We start from the raw sequence: 25,688 nt of genomic DNA on the forward strand, positions 1-25,688 counted from the left end.
TAATCACCATATTTGGGGTTGAAAAGGAATTTCTCCCCCCAGGTCAGATTGGCAGAGACCTGAGGATTTTTTGCCTTTGCTTGCAGTGTGAGGCCTGGGTCACTTGTTGGTTTGAACTAAAGTAAATGGCAGAGTCTCTGTAACTTGAGGACTTCAGTAACTCAGCCAGAGGTTATGGGCTATTACAAGAGTGGGGCATGAGGTTCTGCAGCCTGTGATGTGCAGGAGGTCAGACTAGATGATCATGATGGCCCTTCTGGTCTTAAAGTCTGAGTCTAAGTCCTGATGCAGAAAGCTATCCAGTTTGAAATTCTCTGTGCAGCAGACGCTGATCTCCCATCCTTTCTGCACATCAGTCTCAGTGAGGATCTAATTTGTTTGGTACTGTCAATATAGAAAGAGAGAGCTCATAGCACATCTAATGTGTGGAGTCTCTCTTCATCTTTATGGCTATGAGGCTTTGGAAAGAATATCAGAAGGTGAAAGTCAGATACCACTTTACTTAGGAATTTGGAGGTAAAGTCTTAAAGAAACTTTATCTTTATAAAACACCATGTATGGAGACCCCACCATCAGATACTGTAGCTCTTCCACTCTGACATGATCACTACCAAGAAGGCTGTCTTTTTAGACATAAGAGAAAAAGAGGGGGAGACCAGTGGAAAAATACCATGACAAGATCCAAGGGAGGGATGGGTTCATGAATGGGAGGATAAATCCTCATTAGTTCCTTCAGAAATCTCCCAACCATGGAATGTGAGAAAACCAAATGTTCTTAAATGGGAGAGTGGATTGCTGAGTTGGATGATAAATGAACTTTTATTGAGCTCATGAAGACGCCCAACTCCTTCAATTGCAGTGGATATTCCTGCATTTTAGATGGGGAGAGAGAGTATCTAGTGGCCAGATGGAAAATCTCTTCCACTTTGCAACATTAGTCGTCCTGGTGGAAACCTTTCTGCTACTGATAAGAATGTTTTGAACTCCTTGAGAGCAGGCTCTTTCCCCTGGGTTCAGCCACTCAACTCCCTTGCTGTGAGGTGGAGACCGTGAGGGTTGGGGTGGAGAACTTTGGTCATGGTTCAGTGATAGTAAGGCCTGAACAATGGTAGTGCCATTGGAGGCTGTATCGAGAGAATCTGGAGGTCTGACAACCAGTGGTGTCTCAAGCATGCTGGGATTATAGGTATCAGCCTGGCATGTGCCTTCCTCAGCTTCTTGAAGAAACTGTGTAGCAGTAGGACTGGAGGGAATGCATAGAGAGGCTCCAGTCCCCAAGGAAGCAGAAACACATCCCTGACTGAGCCTGGACTCAGACTTGCCCTGGCACAAAAACAATGACTTTTTGGTTTTGTCTTGCTGTGAACAGATTGGAAGGGAGGCTCATGGGAGATGCAGAAATCTTACTAGCAGAGGCTAGTACAGGGGTGGGCAAACTTTTTGGCCCAAGGGCCACATCTGGGTATGGAAATTGTATGGCGGGCCATGAATGCTCATGAAATTGGGGGTTGGGGTGCGGGAGGGGGTGAGGGCTCTGGCTGGGGGTGCAGACTCCGGGGTGGGGCTGGAGATGAGGGGTTGGGGGTGCAGGAGGGTGGAACCGAGGGGTTCAGAGGGAGGGAGGGAGGGGGATCAGGGCTGGGGCAGGGGGTTGGGGCGTGGGGCGTCAGGAGTGCAGGTTCTGGGCAGTGCTTACCTCAAACAGCTCCCAGAAGCAGCGACATGTCCCCTCTCCTGCTCCTATGGGGAGGCGTGGCCAGGCAGCGATGCGCACTGCCCCCTCCTCAGGTGCTGCCCCTGCAGCTCCCATTGGCTATGGTTCCTGGCCAATGGGAGCTGCAGGGGTAGCACTAGGGGTGGGGGCAGCGTGTGGAGCCCCCTGGCTGCCCCTATGCATAGGAGCTGGAGGGGGGACATGCTGCTTCTTCCAGGAGCTGCACGGAGTGGGGCAAGCCCCTGATCCTGCTCCCCGGCTGAAGCACCAGAGCGGGGCAAGCCCCAGACCCCACTCCCTGGCTGGAGCACTGGAGCAGGACAAGCCCTGGACCCTGCTCCCCAGCGGGATCTTGACGGCTGGATTAAAATGTCTGGAGGGCTGGGTGCAGCCCTCAGGCCATAGTTTGCCCACCCCTAGGCTAGTACAATCCTAGGGGCAGGAAGGGGCCGGATGAGCTTCACCTGTGAGCAGGAAGGCCATAGCCACCACTCTTGCATCAATGTGGACTGTGACTATGCCATAGCCTGCTTCCCCAAGCCCTCAGCACTCCTTGGGAATCCCAGTGCTCTTGTTGTCCCCGATATAGTCAAAGGGGTGGAGTTTCCAGGGACTGGCTGACTCCAGACATTCATACGTGAGCAGCTACTGGGCCCAAATTTCCCACTGATTGAGGGAATGTTTTTTATAGGGTGTACCCATAGAGATTTCCCACCCTCCCCCATTACCTGGCTTAAGCTGTCTGTAAATAGGAGGTCTACAGAGTTGTTGGTGACCATGGCAAAAGAACGGTCATACCTCGTGGTGCTGGGCTGCTACTGGGGCCTGGTAACTGGCCTGCTACAAGAGGCAAACCAGTCATGCCCAGATGCTAACTTGCCTGGGGAAGAGGGACAGGGTGGATGTACTGCTGGGAAAGATCTTCCCTTTGCTGACCCTGAGCTCTGAGGCCCTAGGAATCTGACCCAGAAAACAAGTGAAGAGCGTCACCTTGCCTGGAACAAGCTCTAGTGACATGTTAGGGCCCAGGGAGATGGGCCAAAAAAATCTGCTGCCAACTAATACGACTCTGACCTGCCTGGAAATACCTCTGCAGGGTCAAATTCCTTGGCATCAACAACTGCAGAAATCCAAGGTCCTAGGGGCCCTACAGTCCCCCAAGCCAGAACCAGTGAAATAATCGTGCAAGGACACGATCACCCAGTGCAGTTTGAACAGCCCTAAGAAGTCCACACAAGTGTTGCTTCTTCCAGCACCTCCCACTGCTGGATGATCAGTCTCTAGCCTGTTCCAGTGACTTTGTGTAAGAGCAGAAAAATCATAGGGTGTTAACCAGCTGTACGGACCATTAGCCACGGGGGAACAGAGCCCTGTGGATGCGATACGGGATGCAAAATATTCTCACTTCGAGATAGAGGGATATTTCCTGATTCAGGTGGCCAAACAGCCCCAAATGGGGATACATTTGGTCTCCAGGTCCTTTAGGAACAAAGTACGCAGGCTGGGCCATGAAATACCATGGTCTGGCCACTTAGGGGATGGAAAAAAACCAGGAATGGATATGGGCTTATTTCTTATTTCTTCTGGCCTGGGGAATACCAAAAGATCAAGAACTATTGCAACTCCTGTTCCAAATGCCAGCTAATGAGTTCCAAATCCACCCAAAGGACCCCCTTGGTTCCTCTTTCCCCTTGGTAGATGCTCCATTTGAGCGCATTGGGGTAGATTTAGCTGAACCCCCCTGACCTGAGGATTAGTGGGTGCTGCTATATTTTAGTCATTGTAGATTACACCATCTGGTACCCCAAAGCCATTCTTTTGCAATCAATGTCAGCCTAATTAGTCACCAATGAGTTGCTAAAATCATCTCTTGGGTAGGTATTCCCAGGGTGATATTAACCAATCAAGGCAGCACCTTCATGTCAAGGTTATCATGAGAAGTTTGCTTTCTACTTGAAATAAAGTCCATAAGAACATTGGCCTACCACCCCCAAACATATGAGTTGGTGGAGTGTTTTAATCGAATCCTCCAAGAAATGCTGCTCAAGTTCATAAGAGCCAAATCCCACAACTAGAACAAACTCCAGCTGTATCTACTGTTTGCCATCAGGGAAGTGCCTCAGTCTTCCATGGGGTTCTCTCCTTTTAAGATGGTGCATGGAAGGGAGCCCTGTGGAATTCTGGACCTTGTGTAGGAAGCTTGTTGGGACCAAAGCTGAGAATGCTGTGCAGTATGTCCCAAATCTGCAGGAATGGATGGACTCGATAGGGCCGCCTTTGTCCGGCAGAATTTTCAGGCTTTGCAAAACTCACAGGAGCTATATTATAATAGAAATGTGGCGCTGATGGTGTATCAACAGAGGATGATGTTATTACTACCTAGCTCTGAGAGCAAACTACTAGCTAAAGGGCAGAGGCCCTGTAAGACAGTGCGCTGAGTAGGGGAGTTAGCTTGTGAGATTTGGTTAGTAGATCTACTGAGTGAATGTACTAAAGCCCTGAAAGAACTGTGAGGCCATGTTTATCCACCCTGTTCAACAAGAATTAGACTTAGGCCCTCAGGTACCAGAGGCAGGGGTCTGCAGGGGAGTTTGAGTGGGAGTTTGAGGGGAAGACTAGGAGAACCAGACAGAGGAACAGACAGGTTAGTGAAGGGAGTGTGTGGTGTTCTGGCAGTATTGTGGTGCTTGTTGGGGGTTTGTTTTGGTTTGGTTTGTGTTTCCCGGACTAACAGGACTTAGGTGAGAAGGCTATGACAGATACAGAGGCAGCAGTGGTAGTGACCAAAGCAGTGGAAGACACAATGAAGATGACTGGATGTGGAAGCTGCGGCATGTACATGATCCTGAAGGGGGTACCTGGTAAGAGTTTTGTCTGCATGAAGTACTGCCTGATAGAGCTGATGGAAGAAAAGATCCGAGGATTGGAGATGCAGGTGGAAACTCTGGTTGAGTTTAGAAGGGGTTTCAAGTGGATGATGGAGCAAAGACATGAGCAGGCTGAAGGGAAAAGCTCAGACTTGCAGATGGAAGTAGGATCAAAGAACTCTGAGGGGAGACTGCTGGGTGAGGAAAGTGGACAGTGGAAGCACGTGACTAAGAGAACCATGCAGAGGAAAAGACGGGCTAGTGAAGGAGAAATAGAGCTCAGGAACAGGTTTGCAGAGTTGAAAAATGAAGAAGGGGCACAGCAGGTGGTCACTGAAGGTGGGAGGACAAAGAAGAAGAGAAGAGCAGCTAGTTCTATAGGAAGAGGGGAAGAGTCAATGGAGATAACAACACCAAATATGAGCCCCGGGAGGATACAGGATGGGTTGCAGAGGATTGCAAGGGAGAATAGGAATCGAGAGGACTTGCAGCCAGAGGGAACAGGGGATAGACCGGAGAATCGCACCATGACCAGGAAAAGGCAGGTCTACATGATTGGAGACTCCTTACTGAGAAAAATAGACAGGCCTGTAAAGCTGATCCAGAGAACAGAAGGGTGTGCTATCTGCCGGGTGCTAAGATATGGGATGTGGACCTGAGGCTGAAGAGGATCCTAACGGGAGTGGAAAAGAATCCACAGATTGTCCTTCATGTGGGAACAAATGATCCAGCGAGAATCTAGCTGTAATATATCAAGGAAGACTTTGCCAGGCTGGGGAAAACGCTTAGGAAATCGAGGCTCAGGTGATCTTCAGTGGGATTCTGCCTGTTCTCAGAGAATGGCAACAAAAGATGTGACAAGATTATGATGATCAGCAGATGGCTCAGGCAGTGGTGCTATAAGGAGGGCTTTGGGATGTATGGCCACTGGGAGGCATTCATGGACAGAGGATTGTTTTCTCGGGATGGACTTCACCTGAGTAGGGAGGGAAATGGACTTCGAGGATGGAGGCTGGCACAACTGATCAAGAGAGCTTTAAACTAGGAATTTGGGGGAGATGGCTGGGAGATGTCCAGGTAATCTCCAAGCCGGATTTTAGCATTGAGAGGGAAGAAAACGAAGTAAGAACGGATACAGCCGTGAGTAGAGGAATGGACATAAGGAGGAAGGGTAGTGTAGATACCAGTCTAATAGGTGATACTGGCGGTAGAATGTCTGTGCCTAATCGTGTAAAGAATGTGAGCGAAGCCAAACAGCAAAAATTAAGATATTTGTACACTAATGCGAGGAGCCTAGGTAACAAAATGGAGGAACTAGAGCTACTGGTGCAGGAAGTGAAACCAGAAATTATAGGGATAACAGAAACATGGTGGAATAGTAGTCATGACTGGAGTACAGGTATTGAAGGGTATGTGCTGTTTAGGAAAGACAGAAATAAAGGCAAAAGGTGGTGGACTAGCATTGTATAACAATGATGAGGTAGAATGTAAAGAAATAAGAAGCGATGGAATGGATAAGACAGAGTCTGTCTGAGCAAAAATCACATTGGGGAAGAAAGCTACTAGAGCCTCCCCTGGGATAGCGCCTGGGGTGTGCTATAGACCGCCGGGATCCGATTTGGATATGGATAGAGACCGCTTTAATGTTTTTAATGAAGTAAATACTAATGGAAAACTGCGTGATCATGGGAAACTTTAACTTCCCAGATATAGACTGGAGGACGAGTGCTAGTAATAATAAAAGGGCTCAGATTTTCCTGGATGCGATAGCTGATGGATTCCTTCACCAAGTAGTTGCTGAACCAACAAGAGGGGATGCCATTTTAGATTTGGTTTTGGTGAGTAGTGAAGACCTTATAGAAGGAGGGATAGCTCAGTGGTTTGAACATTGGCCTGCTAAACCCAGGGTTGTGAGTTCAATCCTTGAGGGGGCCATTTAGGGATCTGGGGCAAAAATTGGGGATTGGTCCTGCTTTGAGCAGGGGGTTGGACTAGATGACCTCCTGAGGTCCCTTCCAACCCTGATATTCTATGAAATCTATGAAATTCTAAGAAATGGTTGTAGGGGACAACCTTGGCTCAAGTGATCATGAGATAATTCAGTTCAAACTAAATGGAAGGATAAACAAAAATAGATCTGTGATTAGGATTTTTGATTTCAAAAGGGCTAACTTTAAAAAATTAAGGAAATTAGTTAGGGAAGTGGATTGGACTGAAGAACTTGTGGATCTAAAGGCAGAGGAGGCCTGGAATTACTTCAAGTCAAAGTTGCAGAAACTATCAGAACCCTGCATCCCAAGAAAGGGGAAAAAATTCATAGGCGGGAGTTGTAGACCAAGCTGGATGAGCAAGCATCTCAGAGAAGTGATTAAGAAAAGGCAGAAAGTCTACAAGGAATGGAAGATGGGAGAGATCAGCAAGGAAAGCTACTTTACTGAGGTCAGAACATGTAGCGATAAAGTGAGAAAGGCCAAAAGCCATGTAGAGTTGGACCTTGCAAAGGGAATTAAAACCAATAGTAAAAGGTTCTACAGCCATATAATTAAGAAGAAAACATAGAAAGAAGAAGTGGGACTGCTAAACACTGAGGATGGAGTGGAGGTTAAGGATAATCTAGGCATGGCCCAATATCTAAACAAATACTTTGCCTCAGTCTTTAATGAGGCTAATGAGGAGCTTAGGGATAACTGTAGGATGACAAATGGGACTGAGGATATAGAGGTAGATTTTACCACATCCGAGGTAGAAGCCAAACTCGAACAGCTTAATGGGACTAAATCGGGGGGCCCCAGATAATCTTCATCCAAGAATATTAAAGGAACTGGCACATGAAATTGCAAGCCCATCAGCAAGAATTTTTAATGAATCTGTAAACTCAGGGGTTGTACCATATGAGTGGAGAATTGCTAACATAGTTCCTATTTTTAAGAAAGGGAAAAAACGTGATCCTGGCAACTACAGGCCTGTTAGTTTGACATCTGTATGCAAGGTCTTGGAAAAAGTTTTGAAGGAGAAAGTAGTTAAGGACATTGAGGTCAGTGGTAATTGGGACAAAATACAACGTGGTTTTACAAAAGGTAGATCATGCCAAACCAACCTGATCTCCGTCTTTGAGAAGGTAACAGATTTTTTAGGCAAAGGAAACGCAGTGAATCTAATTTACCTCGATTTCAGTAAGGCATTTGATACAGTTCCACATGGAGAATTATTACTTAAATTGGAAAAGATGGGGATCAATATGAAAATTGAAAGGTGGACTGGTTAAACTGGAACTGGTTAAAGGGGAGACTACGATGGGTGAAAGGTGAACTGTCAGGCTGGAGGGAGGTTACCAGTGGAGTTCCTCAGGGATCAGTTTTGGGACCAATCTTATTTAATCTTTTTATTACTGACCTTGGCACAAAAAGTGGGAGCATGCTAATAAAGTTTGCGGATGACACAATGCTGGGAGGTATTGCCAATACAGAGAAGGACCGGGATATCATACAGGAAGATCTGGATGACCTCGTAAACTGGAGTAATAGCAATAGGATGAAATGTAACAGTGAAAAATACAAGGTCATGCATTTAGGGATTAATAACAAGAATTTTTGTTATAAGCTGGGGACTCATCAGTTGGAAGTAACAGAGGAGGAGAAGGACCTCGGAGTATTGGTTGATCACAGGATGACTATGAGCCGCCAATGTGATATGGCCGTGAAAAAAGCTAATGTGGTCTTGGGATGCATCAGGTGAGGTATTTTCAGTAGAGATAAGGAGGTGTTAGTACTGTTATACAAGGCACTGGTGAGACCTCATCTGGAATACTGTGTGCAGTTCTGGTCTCCCATGTTTAAGAAGGATGAATTCAAACTGGAACAGGTACAGAGAAGGGCTACTAGGATGATCTGAGGAATGGAAAACTTGTCTTTTGCAAGGAGACTCAAGGAGCTTGGCTTGTTCAGCCTAACCAAAAGAAGGCTGAGGGGAGATATGATTGCTCTCTATAAATATATCAGAGGGATAAATACCAGGGAGGGAGAGGAATTAGTTAAGCTCAGTACCAATGTGGACACAAGAACAAATGGATATAAACTGGCCATCAGGAAGTTTAGACTTGAAATTAGGCGAAGGTTTCTAATCATCAGAGGAGTGAAGTTCTGGATCCGCCTTCCAAGGGAAGCAGTGGGGGCAAAAGACATATCTGGCTTCAAGACTCAGCTTGATAAGTTTATGGAGGGGATGGTATGATGGGATAGCCAAATTTGGCAATTAATTGATCTTTGACTATTAGCGGTAAATATGCTCAATGGCCTATGATGGGATGTTAGATGAGGTGTGATCCGAGTTACTACAGAGAATTCTTTCTTGGGTGTCTGGCTGGTGAGTTTTGCCCACATACTCAGGATTTAGCTGATCGCCATATTTGGGGTCGGGAAGGAATTTTCCTCCAGCGCAGATTGGCAGAGGCCCTGGGGGCTTTTCACCTACCTCTGCAGCGTGGGGCACAGGTCACTTGCTGGAGGATTCTCTGCACCTTGAAGTCTTTAAACCATGGTTTGAGGACTTCAACAGCTCAGACATTGGTTAGGGGTTTATTACAGGAGTGGGTGGGTGAGATTCTGTGGCCTGCGTTGTGCAGGAAGTCAGACTAGATGATCATAATGGTCCCTTCTGACTTTAAAGTCTAACTCTGGGAGACTAACCTGCAGCTAACAGAGAGAGTGAGCCTGAAAGCTAGTCCAGAACTTTAATGATGTCTTCACCACCAGGCCTGTGAAGACTCACCTCCTAGAGCATCACATACAAATTATCCCAGGAGTCAGTGCACAGAAGAGAGGCTTCTAAATCCCTGAATGAACATGGGAGATTTTCAAGAGGGAGATAGAAAGTAGGTTAGAACGAGGGGTAGTCGAGGAGTTGCAAAGTGAATGGTGCAGCCCAATTGTTCTAGTTCCCAAGTCAGACAATAGTGTTCATGTTTTGTGTTGATGTTAGAACAGTTAATATATAATGATGAGGTCTAAATTAGGTGTTACCACTCAAGAGATCTTGGAGTCATTGTGGATGGTTCTCTGAAAACGTTCACTCAATGTGCAGCAGCAGTCAAAAAAGCAAACAGAATGCTGGGAATCATTAAGGAAGGGATAGATAATAAGACAGAGAATATCATATTGCCTCCATATAAATTTATGGTATGGCCACATCTTGAAAACTGCGTGCAGATGTGGTAGTCCCATCTCAAAAAAGATATATTGGAATTGGAAAAGGTTCAGAAAAGGGCAACAAAAATTATTAGGGGTATTGAACGGCTTCTGTTTGAGCAAATATTAAGAAGACTGGACTTTTCAGCTGGAAAAAGAGACGACTAAGGGGGGATATGATAGAGGTCTATAAAATCATGACTGGTTTGGAGAAAGTAAATAAGGAAGTGTTATTTACTCCTTCTCATAACACAAGAACTAGGAGTCACCAAATGAAATTAATAGGCAGCAGGTTTAACACAAACAAAAGGAAGTATTTTTTCACCCAATGCAGAGTCAACCTGTGGAACTCCTTGCCAGAGGATGTTGTGAAGGCCAAGACTATAACAAGGTTCAAAAAAGAACTAGATAAATTCATGGAGGATAGGCTATTAGCCAAGACGGAATGGTGTCCCTAGCCTCTTTGCCAGTAGCTGGGAATGGGTGACAGGGGATGGATCACTTGATGATTGTCTGTTGTGTTCATTCCCTCTGACGCACCTGGCATTGGCCACAGTCAGAAGACAGGATACTGAGCTAGATGGACCATTGGTCTGACCAGTATGGCTGTTCCTACATTCTTATGTTCTAATGCCATGTCAAAGTTCAGCTCAAATCCCATGCTGAAGTAGATGAGTTGCTGGATAGGGCCCAGTTCACGACCACATTCAACCATACTAAAGCTACTGGCAAATTCTTCTGGCACCAGAATCCAAAGAAAATCTGGCCTTTGCTACCCCTTTTGGCCTATGTCAGTTCTGAACCCTCCCATTTAGATTCTGTGAGGTGCCTGCCACCTTCCAGTGACTAATGGACAGGGCTTTATGGCCCTATCGGCAGTACGCTGCTGCCTAGCTCAACAATGCTGTAATCTATTCTAGTCCATGGGGAGAGCATCTCCAGAGGATTGCTGAAGTTTCTAAGGGAAGCAGGCCTAAGTGCAAGGTGAGTAGTACCAAAATTTAACACTTAGACCTTGGAGAATGGGTGAATCTGACCCTTGACCAGCTAAGTGAAAGTCCCGCTAGAGTTCCCAATCCCTGCCCACCAAAAGGCAGGCGAAGACATTCCTGGGGTTATCAGGGTATCACAGGTGCTTTGTCTCCAGGTTTTCCCCTAACAGCACCCCTCCCAGACCCCCTAAAGGACAAGCCCCTCAAAATGTTCAATGGACACCGGCTTGTGCAGGTACATTTGGCACAGTCAAGTGCATCTTGTGTAGTAAACTGGACCTGCTGAGTCCAGATTTTACAGAAGGAGTCATACTACAAAGTGATGCCTCTGAGGTGGGACTTGGGATGGTTGTATTGCAGGTGGCGGAGGATGGAGAACACCCCATCCTAAATCTCAGTAGGAAGCTTCTCCCACAGAAGAAGAACTATTCCAATATAGGAAAGGAAAGTCGTGCAGCGAAGTGGGCAGTGAAGACATTATGATACTACCTCCTGGAAGCACCCTTCACCCTGGTCACGGACCAGGCCCCCCTTAAATAGCTGCAGGCTATGAAAGATGACAACCCCAGACTCACGCCCTGCAGCCATTTACTTCTTGGTGCACCACAGCACATGGAAACACCAATTTTTTTCCCCATAAGGGGCAGGTGATGTTTTCACAGAGCGTGCCCTTTGCCACACTTGCAGGGGTGCATGACAGGGTAAAAAGGCACTCCCTAGCCCAGACCCTAACAGGTTAATGCAGCAACCAATTAACCCTGCTGCTTAGAGGGAGCAAGGGACATATAAAGGGCTGCCTGGGAGATGGGGGAACAGCTGGGTCTGAGCTGGAGTCCCACCCTGAGGTCTACATGGGGAGACCATTGGTTGCAGTTTCCGTCTTTGTTTCGTTATGGCAGGTTTTGTTCTGTTTGGACACCCTATGTTTTCATAAAGACAGCCCTGTGGAGAAGGGGCCACAACTAACTGAAGGCTGCCTGACTATTTTATTTTTGTGCCTCCAAAACACCCCTGTTTGCTGCTCCAGTTCATCAGTTCAAAAGTCCCACCCCATCCTCCCCCTCCTTCTCCCCTTGGCATCTGACTTATCGCCTAAGCCTCACTGGCCAGCTCTCAGTACCAGTGACATATTCACCCCACAGAGACTTCAACCACTGAGGCTGATCACAGACCCAAAAGTCCAAGCCACATAGCTCTCACTGAGGCACAAGCATCCCCGTCTCATCTGGCCTATTCACGGCCTCACAGCCCAGCCACACAACCCTTGCAGAGAACAGAAATAGGCAGACTGAATGCACCATTCATCTAGTCCCTCTACACACAAGCACAGACTCCACAGCTATGCCCTCTGAATCGCCCGTTTGCTGTTCCTGTTCACCTGGGAGCTCATGGCAGCACTTCGGCAAATCCAGATTTTCACCTCATTCACTGACAGTTCCCAAATGGTTTAGTTTATTCCTCACCTGCGCAGGTGCCACTCAGCATCTCCTTTTCATCGTAGCTCTGGAGAGTGGGGACCCGCAGCTCTTCCTCTCATTCCCGGCTGGAGATCATGTCTTGTTTGGGAATGGGAAATCCTGCTCAGGGGAGGAGAAATGGGCAAGATCAGGGCTTGTCACATCTTCACCAAAGATTTGCTACACAGATCCCTCTGGGGTTTAAAACCCAGCCCCTCTCTTTGCTGAGGGCACATTTCACCTGCACAGAAAGGAAATACCTCCTGGGAAGTGTGCTGTGCCGCTTCAGGGATCTCCACACACTGAGGGACTTGACAAAAAGCAAAAACAAGCCACTTGCACATCTCTAACCAGGCCTATTAGAGACCAGAACCAGGCCTTGGGGCGGAGGGACCCCAGGCAGGACAATGTCATAGTTCTGTCCCCCTTGGAAGCCCTGAGCAGAGGGAGATCAGCAGCAGTGCAATGTCTCTCAACCGCCTTCCCAGAGGGACGGTATGGGAGGTGACAAAGGCATTGGGGCCATCAGGGCAGAAAGCATGGTTGGAATGGGCCCCAACAGGTGGCCCCTTGGCTGGGGCTGCAGCAGTGCAGGAGCAGTGATTGCTCTCTACTAGCACTGCCTGCTCCCACTTATCTGTCTAGCAGGACTGCCTCCACCCTTACCCCACCACAGGGAGAGAGAATGATCTGGGACTCAGAGTTCCCCTTCAACATGGGGAGGGGGAGAGAGACCAGCTCCTGCTCCCCACATGGGGGTCAGGGAAGACTCTCTCGGCTACTCCAGTTCTTCCATGTGGTGGGGAGGGCTGGGAACAACCTCAGTGGAAGCTGCTGCTGGGCAGGAAGGGAATTGGGCTGGAGTGTGACTTGGGGGTGTGAATGGGGAGTTGAATGTTGTGTGGGAGATGCAGGGCAGAGTGCTGGGATGACTAGTGTGTGAGTGGTTCGGTCTGTAGTGACAGGGTGCCTGGTATAGGAGTTGCGGGGGGGGGGGGGTGACCGACATGGGGGGGTGTGAGTGGAGAGTGGTGATTTTGGAGGGCTGAGTGAGAGACTGGGCTGGGGAAGAGGTGGAGAAACTCTTGGCCAGGGCTGAGGATGATAGTAAAGAATGGAGGGGGGAGAAAGCTTGGGTCAGGGAAGGAAGGGAGGATGGAAAGAGAAGGAAAGGAAAGAGAGAGGGAGAGAGACAGCAGCATGAGAAAGGGGAAAGAGCAAAATAAGGGAAAAGGGAAGGATGGTAGGAGAGCACTAAGGAGCAAAAGGGAGTTCCCTGGTGAACACAGTATTTACCAGAGCACAGCAAGAATACGGAGAACATCTGTCTAGAATGGGGCAGCAGTGGGAATTCCTCTGAGCCCAACTGCCCCAGCCCCCCACAGAGGGGCTGACACCCCTCCCAGCCCAGAAATTACTTGAGCATTTATGGGTTGCTTGAAGGAGAATGCATAGGATGTTTCCACCAGCCAGGGCCAGGGGCCAGAGAAGCAACCTTGGGAGCTTCAGAGACCACAAAGCTCCTAACACTCATGAGGAAACCCGTCACTCTCCTGCAGTGTCCCCGCAGAGGGCTCTCTGCGTTTCACCCTCAGGGCCCCTTTCTGCCTAGGAGAAAGACATGACCACTTCCGCAAATGCTGGCATCTGGAACAAGTATCCCCAGCTCCCTGCCTGCTTCAACCCCACTGGGCAGGGAAGGGGCTCCCAGGTTTGGCCCAGATTCCCTTATCTTATTCACCCTGGAACAATAATAGCTCCCATGAATCCTGGCTTAGACTCATCACTCCCAGCTGGGCCTTTATACCCAGGGTGCCCACACTCCAGACCCACTTCCCTCGCCCCATAAAGACTGCTGCTCTCTCCCTGTCAATAACGACTCAGAAGGACGCAGCAGCTACAGAAAACACACTTCATAGCTCCATCCTGTGCCCACTGTGTGTCCACGTGTGACCCATAGTAACCCCATGTGGGTCTTTGTCCCCCACGACAGGATTTATGAGGCTGCTGGTCGTAACAACACCACAGCTGGGAGATCAAGCCCAGGACCTCTTAAGCTAAGGGCCTGAGCCTCTACTGCTTGAGCTCATGGCACAGGTCCGTTAACTTTCAGGCAGTGGCGGAGTCAAACTTCTGAGCTCTGCTTTACCAGCTTGGGTACAAAAATCTACACTTTGCCGCTGGGAATTGCTTGGTGCCTTTACTACGGTGCAGACCCAGCACCTTCCACCAGCACTAAATGCACAGACATGTGTATCATGTCCCTTTAACAGAGCCTGAACTAAACACTGTCAAAGAGAAGAATAAACAGCTACACTGTGGGGAGTGTCCCCGAAGCAGCATCATTATTAGGCAGAGACAGGGCACTGCCTTTTAGTCTCACTCCTGTTAGACTAAATCTGCCCAGGGATGAGGCAGTTAACGGGTCTGGGCAGCACTATTCTTGGACCTCGTCAGCTCTTTTTTTATTTTTCCTGTCCCCTTCAGTCTCCTTCCTTTCTCTCTCCTCCCCCTCCAGCTGGGAGAGTTGGCTATTGTTCCATTTCTGCATACATGCTCGCTCCAATAGCTGGATCAGCTAAGAGCCTGTGCGTGTCAATAAAGCAGCAGATCTGTGACTCACAGACACACATGAAGCAGAGATGGGGGAGGTGGAGCATTTTTACAGAATCACTTTCCCCAAGTTCTCTCAATTACCTGGAATTTCCGTCTCAGGAGTTAGTGTTTGCAGAGTCCGGAGCTTCCCCTAGGAGGCTAGTTACAGTCGGAGACAGTCCCCAGCATGGCTAGTAACAGAAGGGTCTTTAAATAAGGCAGATAGTGTAGAGAGGAGAGGAGGGAAGCAGCAGTTGCTCAGTCTAGGCTCCTGGGAAGAAAACAGGCAGCTGCAGCAGCAACCCTCATCATGTGACAGTGGTAAAGGAGAGGGAGAGGGAGAGAGTCCTTTCTTCCAACACTGAACAAGGAACTGGCATGTGACAGTGGTAACCAATCAGAGAGAGAGAGTTGATTTCTCCCAATGCTGAACAAGGAACTTTATTAGAACAAGGAAAACAGTATTATCCCTAAAGCCATTCTCTCTCTCTGCTTCCCTGCTGAATTTCTACTTAGAATCTTACCCAGCCCTGCTCCCTTGCCTAGCTTCCTGTTACAGATTTAAAGCCACAGCATACATATCCTCACAGCTGCTTAACTATTTAACCTGTCTGTACTGTCACGTCTGCAATGGGGCCAACACACTGGACCATGCAACTGTATTTGTTCAGGAAGGAAAACCCAAAAGGCATGTGACACCCAAGCAAGGGAAACTGGTTTGCCGCTGGTTTTGAGGATAACAGCAACCAAGGTCACAGCACAATGCAGCACAACACAATGTACAAGACACAGCTAATCCAAAAGCAGATGAAAGGGAACAGTACACAGATGCTAAGCATCTGAACTCCCATGTGGCTCTTCTCAGCCTTCCCAAGCTTTGTATAACAAAGACAATTTGTATAACAAGGACAATCTAAGTTTAGAGAGGTTTCAGAGTAGCAGCCGTGTTAGTCTGTATTCGCAAAAAGAAAAAGGAGTACTTGTGGCACCTTAGAGACTAACCAATTTATTTGAGCATAAGCTTTCGTGAGCTACAGCTCACTTCATCGGATGCATGTAGCTCACGAAAGCTTATGCTCATATAAATTTGTTAGTCTCTAAGGTGCCACAAGTACTCCTTTCTTTTTAAGTTTAGAGAGCCACTCAAGATCGTGCAACAGAAAAGCCCTTCTATACATATGTCTATGAGTCTATGAGTAGACTTGGATGGATTAGATTTTTGTTGGTAAATGTCAATTTAATCATGTACACACAAACCCACCAAAAATATTTCCATTGATAAACAATATTTACAGATAGGCAAAATAAGAAAAATGCTGCTTGAGAACTTAGAGTTTGAGTTAAGGATCGGTACTGTATATATTTTGCATATGATGTTGATCATTTGTGTTTTAATGGTAATAAAGCTTTAACTCTTTGAATCTCAACATTTACTGTCATTAAATAATTAGTCAGACCCCCCCACTGTTGTCTGACTCTCCCCCATAATTTCCCACAACTGGGAATATTTAAATAGATAAAAGTTTTTAAAATGCTTAACATAATTTTGCACAACTGTGAAAATTTAAATTGATAAAAATAGAAAAATGCTTAAAAAGAAACAACTTCAGTAAAAATTATTTAAAAAAAACAAAAACAAATTCTGCCAAGACTGCCTATCAGATGGGGAAATGCGGAATGCTACACATCCGTATGTGTACACCAGGAACAGAAAGGCCGCATTGCTGTTTCTTGGGTAGATCATGGTATTTGTTCCCCACTGAAAGTTGTTCTCTAGTGAAAACATTGTGCCATGCTGCCACAGCATTAGAACAAGAGGAACACAGGTATGGACCAGGGACTTTCAGATGACAAGATGATAGATGTAGATGATCTACTTTTCAAACTCTAAAAAGAACGAGGTGTTCTTGTGGCACCTTAGAGACTAACAAATTTATTTGCGCTCAAACTTCTGAGCCTAAGCCCAAATAAATTTGTTAGTCTCTAAGGTGCCACAAGGACTCCTCATTCTTTTTGCTGATACAGACTAACACCGCTACAACTCTGAAACATTTTCAGATTGTGTTGGCTGTACAATGATGTAATGTTACAAACAGGTATCGGGGTTAATTGTCACCTGTACATATGACTGACATCTGTAAACAATTCTCTGGGTTCATCTGGAATTTGATTGCATCAGAGCCTCACTAATTCTCACTCAGAGCAGGAAGGCTCATTGCAAATCAGTGCAGCTTATGAAGCAACATAATAAAAAAAGATTGTCAGAGTTTTGACAATTGTTTAATTTACAGATGCATCTTTTCTAAAAATAATAAAATTTTAGCATTCTTCGGACCTCACCGCCAAGTTATTAGTATAGGCAGCATTTGGGGGGGGGGATATGGGAGGCATTGTCTGTGTATATAATGTCTTCTGCAGTTTCCACAGTATGCATCCGATGAAGTGAGCTGTAGCTCATGAAAGCTTATGCTCAAATAAATTGGTTAGTCTCTAAAGTGCCACAAGTACTCCTTTTCTTTTTGCAGATACAGACTAACACGGTTGCCACTCTGAAACCTGTAAAAAGTAAGTAGCCTAAGGCTTTGTCTACACTGCACTTTCGTTGGTAAAAGTTTTGTGGTTCAGGGGTGTGAAAAAAAACACACATCCCCAAATGACAAAAGTTTTACCGATGAAAAGTGCCAGTGTGGACAGCGCTTTGTCGGCGGGAGATGCTCTCCCGCTGACGAGGCTACCACCGCTCGTTGGGGGTGGATTTATTTTGTGGATGGGAGAGCTCTTGCCTGCCGACAAAGAGTGGCTACACTGCACATCTTTTAGCGGCAGGGCTGTAGCGACAGTGTAGACATAACCTAAATGATAGAAAATAATTGTAGATTTTTCTACAATTGTTTCAACTGTTATATTCACGAGGTTGTAACAAAGTTACTAATACCTTTCTTTGAGAAGATAACTGATTTTTTTAGCCAAAGGAAAGGCAGTAGATCTAATCTACCTGGATGTCAGTAAGGCATTTGATACAGTTCCACATGAGACACTGTTAAATTGGAGAAGATGGGGTTTAATATGAGACCGGAAAGGTGTATAAGGAACTGGTTAAGGAGGAGACTACAAGAGATCATGCTGAAAGGTGAACTCTCAGGCTAGAGGGAGGTTACTAGTGGAGTTCCTTAGGGATGAGTCTTGGGACCAACCTTATTTAACATGTTCATTACTGACCTTGGCACGAAAAGTGGGTGTGCGCTAATAAAATTTGCAGATGACACAAACTTGGAGGACATTGCCAATACTGAGGAGGACTGGAATATCATACGAGAAGATCTGGATGACCTTTTAAACTGGAGTAATAGAAATGGGATATTTAATAATGCAAAGTACAAGGTCATGCATTTAGGGACTAACAACAAGAATTTTTGCTATAAGCTGGAGACTTATCAGTTGGAAGTGACAGAGGAGGAAAAAGAGCTTGGTGTATCGGTTGATCAGAGGATAACTATGAGCCATCAATGTGATGTGGTGGTGAAAGAGGCTAATGCGGTCATATGATACATCAGACAAGGTATTTCCAGTGGAGACAGTGAAGAGTTAGTACCATTATTCAAGGCACTAGTGAGACTCATCTGGAGTATTGTGTGCAGTTCTGGTCTCTCATGTTTAAGAAAGATGAATTCAAACTGGAACAGGTGCAGAGAAGGGCTACTAAAATGATCTGAGGAAAGGAAAACCTGTCTTATGAGAAGATACTCAAACAGCTTGGCTTGTTTTGTATAACCAATAGAAGGCTGAGGGGAGCTATGATTACTCTGTATAAATACACCAGAGGGCTAAATACTAGGGAGGGAGCGGAGTTATTTAAGGTAAGCATCAACGTGGACCCCAGAACAAATACATATAAACTGGCCATCAACAAGTTTAGGCTTGAAATTAGGTGAAGGTTTCTAACCATCAGAGGAGTGAAGTTTGGAGCAGTGTGGGCAAAAAAACCTAACCGGCTTCAAGGCTGAACTTGATAAGTTTATGGAGGGGATGGTATGACAGGACTGCCTATACTAGCATGTGGCCCATCGGCAACTGCCTGTAGCAAAAATCCCCAATGGCTGGAGACGGGACACTAGATGGGGAGGGCTCTGAGTTACTACAGAGAATTCTTTCCCAGTTGTCTCCCTGGTGGGTCTTGCCCACATGCTGAGGGTCTAACTGATCACTATATTAGGAGTCAGGAAGGAATTACCCCCCCGGTCAGATTGGCAGAGACCGGGTTTTTGGTTTTTTTTTTACCATCTTCTGCAACACAGGGCCCAGGTCACTTGCAGGTTTAAACTAGTGTAAATGGTGGATTCTCTGTAACTTGAAATCTTTAAATCATGATTTGAGGCCTTCAGTAACTCACTGAGAGGTTAGGGGTCTATTACAGGAGTGAATAGGTGAGATTCTATGGCCTGTGATGTGCAGGAGGTCAGACGAGATGAGCACAATGGTCCAGTCTGATTTTAGTAAGAGTATCTGAGTAAGAAGATACAATTTTAAACCTATCCAGTGACCCTCAAGTGACTTGCCACAAGATGTCAGAACATGATAGTATTAGAGCTGAGTGGGTCTAATATTTATTTATTTTTCTTTCTTAATATAGAAATTAGATATAATGCGCCTGCCAGATATTTCTAAGTTATCTGCAAAAACACTAGAGTTTTCAGTTGCCTAAGTAGCCCCTGGAATTACTGTTAAAGTTGTGCCCCCTCCCCATCTGAAATGGCGCCCCTGCAGGCACAGAATTTGTTGTCGCCCCCGGCCACACACAGCCCCATTGGCTTGACTGGAGCCGCCCTCCCAAATATAGACGTCAAACTATGTCCATGGTTATTAGCTAGTGCTGAGAACTGTGGGCAGACTGCAAATACTTTGCACTCATCCTATAGCATGCAGGTGAACTCTTCTGTGCAAGCAAGTCCCTATGCACAGAGAGGGCCATGTCGAGGTGGTTTACAGAGGGAGGTCACTAGAACAGTCTTCAGAGTTGCTATACTAATGTGACTGCTTGGGGGACAATTCTTGTAGCTGTTTATTCCAGGAACATGCACAGAGACTGTTTTGCTTTACTGAGTTGTTACACTAGTCTGACACCCCGTCAGCATGGATGGTGGCCTAACATGCATCCACCCTTCCCCACAAATCCTATAGGAAGGGAGAGAAACGCAGGCGTCAGACAGGTGAAGCTGCCTTTCCCTTCCTGTTGGCATAGAGCTGAGCAGTTAGCAGGCATGTGGGGAAGGAGGCCCTGGGAGCCTTACATGATGAAGAAATAAGAGTCTCAGCCCCTGTCCCAGTACCTGACCAAACCAGAGGGAGGGAGGACAAGGGTAATAAATCAGCTGACGTGGGGGCCAGGTCAATGATGTGCACATCTGAATGGCTAATTTCTAAGTCACACCGCAGCTGTATGTGTCCTCTTCACCTCCCTTCCCATCTCACCCTGTGCAGGGCTTTGACAGGGTGAAGGAGGAGAGAGGATACATGAGAGTGGGGGAGGAGGGAGGAGAGGTGGGGTGCCTGAAGAGAAGGAAGGGCCAGGGAGATGGAGATGTAGTAGCAGCTCCAGAGCATCAAACTGGCTGCAGCAGCCAACCTAGTGCACAGCCACCGTGACTCACAGAAATGCATGGGGTCCATGAGCGTCCAGCAGCTGGGCACTCCACCTCCGGCCTCCCCTCCTCCAGTTCCACCTACCACCAACCCACTTTCAGTGCCCAGCAGATTGGATTCCTCCCGCAGTTTTTCCTAGCATTGCCTCTGATCCTGGCAGATGGAGACTTCTTCCCCAGCCCTGCCCTTGGCTCCCCGGATCAGATGGATCTGCTTGCCTTCCTCAGTCCTCTCCATGTAACAAGGCCAGACTCCCATTTGGTGCTGCAGCAGCTCTCCAGCCTCCTGCTCCCCACAGTAACCTGACTCCTCCCTCTTCCTCCAACTCCTTGTCAGGGTCTTTAGCCAACATGAGAGGCACACTAGTTGCTGGGATGCCCCTGCAGCTCCAAGGCTGGGCCCAAGATTTTAAACAATAAATTGCCTACAAGCCTTTTACTTGATGCTACCTGTTAACAAAGTTTACAGCTGAAGGTTCTTACAATTTTTATTGCACATAATGTACATCCAATAAAAACCACACTATACTGTATCAGAAATTAAAAAACAAACAGACATTCTTATGCTACAGAAATACCAACACTGGTTTTGAGGAGCTTGGCTTCTTTTTTTACAAAGTGAGGCCATCATCAATTCACAACTCCCAAGGCTGGAAAGAGTCAGCACATCTCTGAAGATTAAATAAACAGAAGTTAATTCTCTAGGATCCACGATTTCCCTGTTGCAAATTTAGCAAAGCGCCTGGCAGCAGTCCAGTTTGGAAACTAGATTATGTAGCAAGGTGTGGTTAGGTGAGGAATGAGTACGAGGCTCTGAAGGTGTCCAGTGGTCACTGCAACATAACTGTGGGGGTCTCCTGTAAAAAAAGGTGGGGGGGCAGCAGTGGAAATTGTCCAAGCCCAGGCCACATGGCAACTTGACAGGAGTTCCAGTACGACTTGCAGTTCTCAGAAAATGGAGTCGACAGTATCTTTAACAAAGAGGTCTAACCCTACAGATTCCAGTATGCAATGCTCTACCTCAGTTCAAGCAGTCAAAACACACCACTGCATCTTGGGACCTGTAGCCTCTGAGGTCCTTATCACTGTATTAAATAGAAGAGGGCTGCAGGACTCCTGGTACCCATCTCAAATCTGTAGAATAAGAGTGCTTGTAGATTGTATGTAAACAGTATCTCTTCCTTGCATTCTCCACAACACAGCTGTTACCAGTAAGTTACCTTTTCAATACAGTAAGTAACATTCTGTATTTCTGTATCACTTTCTTCCATTCTGAGCCATTCAAAATGCTTTCCAAAGGTGGGCAGCCCTCATTCCCCTCTTCTACAGGTGAAGCACAGAGAAATTAAGGCTCAGACTTTCAAAGCAGCCATTCATTTTGGGTGCCCAACATCAAACTCCTGTGGACAATTTCAGAGGTGCTCAATACCCGGTACCATCAACTGAAGTCAGTGGGATCTGCTGGTGCTCGGTATCTGCTGAAAAACCAAGCCCTAAGTGTCCACTGTTAGGCACGCAACAAATGAAGCAACCAAAATTGGAGTCCACTTCCCAAAAATCACAAAGTGAGCCAGGAACAGAAGCTAGGTCTCCTGAACTACCCACTAGACAATGTTACCACCACAACACTTCCTGTCCCTACCCCTCAATCTGTAGAGTGAAATCTCAAACTGAATAAACAGACTGAAAAAACAATGGGGTCCCAAAGACAAACCTGAACATCTGGCTGTTCTCACTGCTTTACACATCAGGGCAAAGTGACTCCTGCTAGCGTGGTGAGGTAGGCAGGTCTGTTTCTATTCTAGGACAGAACAATCCAGGGGGATTTGACCTGCTTCCTTCCACGGCCAGCACTGCCTATGGAACTCTTACCATTCAGGCAGGACCTTATGTTCCAACACTGATGCACTCAGTGAGGAGCTTGGGAGTAGCACCCTCTGTCTGGCCCTTAGAAGAAGTTCTGCCTCTAGAAGCAGCAGTTAGAAGCAAGGCTGAAATAAAATCTATTTGAAAAGAGGAAGGCAAGAGGGGACGACAAGAGGAGAGGAAACGGCAGAGGAGGACAGATAAAAAGGTGGAATGGAAGGGGAAAAGATGACAGAAAAGGCAAAAGGAAACTGATGGCTAAAGAACTAGAAAAACCGGCAGAGGGATCATATTAACCGTATGCTGAAACTCCAGCAGTACTGGTAGTGGCCTTGGTGTCCCAGAGATCCGGCAGGCACTCTTCCAGCAGGGAGCGGGATGGATAGTGCTGAAAGCATGTCGGGTCTGTGCACCTCTAAAGCGGAGTGACTGGGAACAGATGCTTCCCTCACAGTTCCAAGCCATTCGAGCACGTCCGGGAGCAATGTTCTGACTGAAAAATCAGCAGCATAAGCACATGTGTGCAGCAGATTCTACCGGGGCAGGGAGAATGTTTAGTAGCAAAACAGAAGAGCAATTCTTGAAGAAGCTCTGACATGGAACAAGGGGAAGAGTTTTAGAGCCTGCAGTGGGGAACTGTGAATGCACCAAGGCAGCAGGGAAGGGAGAGGAGGCTCCAGTCAGTATCGTTTGCATCCCTTTTTCTTGCCCCCGCGTTGCTGTTGCTTCTCTTTCCGTGCCCCAGCCGTGGTAAAGGTGATACAATGAGCATCCAAAAAGTCCAGCAGTTTTCCCAGCGCAATCTTAATGCCATTCTGCTTCAGCTCTGCCTGCAGCCCAGTCAGCTCAAAGGGCTGGTAAAGGAGGATCTTCTGGTACAGGCCAGGGTTTGAATGGATGTAGCGTCTCACTGCCTCCAGCTTATCTGCCTCTCGGGCTGCAGCCTGAGATGCTGGGAACTCCTCCTCCTCTTCAGATGTAAGCACACCTGTCTCAAACTCATTGGAAGAAGAACTGAAAATGAGAGAGAGGAGAGATCAATTAAATGCCAGTGATCATGGACCAACAGGGAACATGGTGGAGTTATTGATTAAACGCCCTTGTGTGGCCCTCCCTAGTGCTACGAATTCTCTGACATTTTAGGTCTCATGAAAATAACTGTCTGATGGGACAGGCAGCGTGGGCAAGTGTTCAGTGAACTTCCATTCTCAGCTCTGCCAATGCCCCTCCTGCTTTACCGGCAGCATCTCCCGCTATTCCAGTCTTGGCCCCCTCATACATAGCTGTGCTGGTGCTCCTCACTCCTGACCAGCACTACCTGCTTCTATTCTACTCTTGGACTCCTTAGGCACAGCTCTGTTACCGCACCTCCTGTGACCAGCAGGGACCCCTGCTATTCCAGTTCTGGGCCTCCATTCAGCTTTGCCAGTGCTTCTCACTCTTGACCTACAGAGCCCAGACATCCCAGGCGTGGGCCTTTACCAAGCTCAGAATATCAGATATGCCAAACTACGGTTTTGTGATTGACAAGAGATCACTAGGAATTAAACTGAAAACCCCCCAAAAAGGATATGTGGGTGACCTAAGCCCAGGACAAAGGACAGGGCTTCTCTACTTTGAAGGAGAGCTGAGGTGTCTCCCCCACGCCCCTGGACCACACCAGTAATGAGGTTTTCCTTGCGGTTTCAGTTCCTTACCTCTGTGACCCAAAGGAGTTATCACTTCCAGCTGCTGAAGAAGCTGCAGACTCCTGAGATGCTGAGAGCACCTGTCCATCAGCACTGCCCACCAGAGAACCTTTAACTGGAGATGTAGCTGGAGACAAAGTAGCTCCCTTTAGCCCTCTGGCTCCTCCTGGGTGGCCTTTAGTTTCAGCTGTTTTCTTAGTCCTCAGATAGCCTGTTGTAGAGGGGCCTGTTGAGCTGTCAGCATCACCACTGCCCAGAACTGGCAGGGAAGGGACCGAAACCCCCAGCTTCTGCTCGCACCCTACACTGGAGGCCTTGGAATTCTCTTCTCTCAGTTCAATCAAGTCCGGTTGGGGTTGGCTGGGGTGCTTGGCAGTGGCTTTCCGTAAAGGTGGTTGGGAGGATGGGATCTCATCCTCCGAGTCAGAGGACATGATCTGATGAGTATACTGGAATATCTCCTTCAACTTTAACACCATCTGCCGTTTTGGGAGAGGACGGACTCCAAATCTAAAATAGAAAGGTGACACTTTAGTTAAGCAGTATGGTAAGCTTAGGCTGATGTGGTGACGCCCCATCTTTGTGGTGTCGCAGCGTGGGTGGAGGAATTGAAGGCTCCAATCCCACATGAAGTCTGCAGTCCAGCCATCACTACTAACTGGGTCTCAAGCAACATTTACTGGAATGCCATCAAATGTTTCTCTCTTGCTGAAAAGGGGCTTCTCTGTCAAGCTACTTCCCTGCAGATATCTGCACATTAAGAAACTGGCCTTGCTCTCCAAGGTGCTAATGGAGGCAACACTAACCTGTTCAGTTCCTTCTTCAGCTCTGGGGTCTCCATGATGGAATAAGCTGGTACTGGTGTTATGGGAACTCTGGGGGGCTGGTTTCTTTTGTGACAGGCAAGGTCTGCAGCAAAATGAAATTACAATGAGAATAAATATATCAACATGGAGGGTCCTGGGACTGGCTGATGATTTCTAGTCTTTGTGAGAGATATTACAAGGACACATAATAGTAATATCCAGGGCATCATTTTCCCCCAAAAGATCCCACAGCCCTTTACCAGCTATCTCATGTTCATTTTAGACAGAGCTTTGAAAACTTTGGGGGGTTTTGGGTGGACTCAAGTCGGCCTTTTATTGTTTTATTTTTACTCACTTTACCTAAGAAAACATTTTAATTTAAAAGAAAGGACAAATTTTGGACCCAAAGTCCCTATGCTGTAAGGACAGGCACCTTTTGCCAGTTAACAAAAGGTTGTGTTATTGAACTTTGTAAAGGGACCACGGCTGGCATGAGCCATGTCTGTAGCACAGGAAGGTGAAATTCAGAGGAGAGGGGCTGTTGTTCCAGAGGTAAACAAATGGGTCTTACCTCTCTGGAGAGCAGAGTTGGGTCTAGAACGCTGAGCCGGGTCTAAAGCAAAATTAGTTTGTTGGCCACTTCCTAATCCCTTACCGTGAAACTATCACCCAAAATAGCGTGACTAATTAACACTATGATATCCTGGACAGAAGGAGCTACGTCAGTCTATAGAGATTTAAAAACTGTAATCAAATAAGCTCTCCAGCACTGCAGAGAGGCAAGTGTCAGGTCACACGTATAGATATTTAAGCTGAAGCACAGAGATGTTAAGTTGCTGCCCAAATCACACAGTGAGTCGGTGTCAGAGATGGGAAGAGCC

General features: G+C 47.0%; 2 protein-coding genes and 1 long non-coding RNA gene across 11 annotated transcripts in view; 1 reads left to right on the plus strand and 2 right to left on the minus strand.

Annotated features, from left to right (window-relative positions):
• LOC102942191 (zinc finger protein 501) overlaps positions 1–15,535 on the minus strand; it is a 31,862-nt gene extending 16,327 nt beyond the window's left edge. For 2 of the 3 annotated variants that reach the window (XM_037910103.2, XM_037910100.2), the window contains exons 1-2: positions 14,911–15,199; positions 12,220–12,333 (exon numbers count right to left, since the gene is read on the minus strand). In XM_037910103.2, the coding sequence (XP_037766031.1) occupies positions 12,220–12,241 (22 nt within the window). In that variant the 5' untranslated portion in view covers positions 12,242–12,333; positions 14,911–15,199. Of the gene's footprint in view, positions 1–12,219; positions 12,334–14,910 lie in introns of all 3 variants that reach the window. The other variant, XM_043524645.1, reaches the window with a different exon arrangement.
• On the plus strand, positions 7,770–18,035 carry LOC122462210. Its single transcript, XR_006284626.1, has 2 exons — positions 7,770–7,833; positions 17,889–18,035. It is a non-coding gene; the product is annotated as an uncharacterized LOC122462210 (long non-coding RNA).
• A 2,852-nt stretch (positions 18,036–20,887) lies between these two features.
• Positions 20,888–25,688, minus strand: part of SLX4 (SLX4 structure-specific endonuclease subunit) — a 38,942-nt gene continuing 34,141 nt past the window's right edge. For all 7 annotated transcript variants that reach the window (XM_027828820.3, XM_043523695.1, XM_043523694.1 and 4 more), the window contains 3 exons: positions 24,808–24,910; positions 24,011–24,511; positions 20,888–23,327 (listed from right to left, as the gene is read on the minus strand). In XM_027828820.3, the coding sequence (XP_027684621.2) occupies positions 22,994–23,327; positions 24,011–24,511; positions 24,808–24,910 (938 nt within the window). In that variant the 3' untranslated portion in view covers positions 20,888–22,993. The remainder of the gene's footprint in view (positions 23,328–24,010; positions 24,512–24,807; positions 24,911–25,688) is intronic.

The sequence above is a fragment of the Chelonia mydas genome, chromosome 10 (genome assembly GCF_015237465.2).
Source record: "Chelonia mydas isolate rCheMyd1 chromosome 10, rCheMyd1.pri.v2, whole genome shotgun sequence".
Taxonomy (NCBI): domain Eukaryota; kingdom Metazoa; phylum Chordata; order Testudines; family Cheloniidae; genus Chelonia; species Chelonia mydas.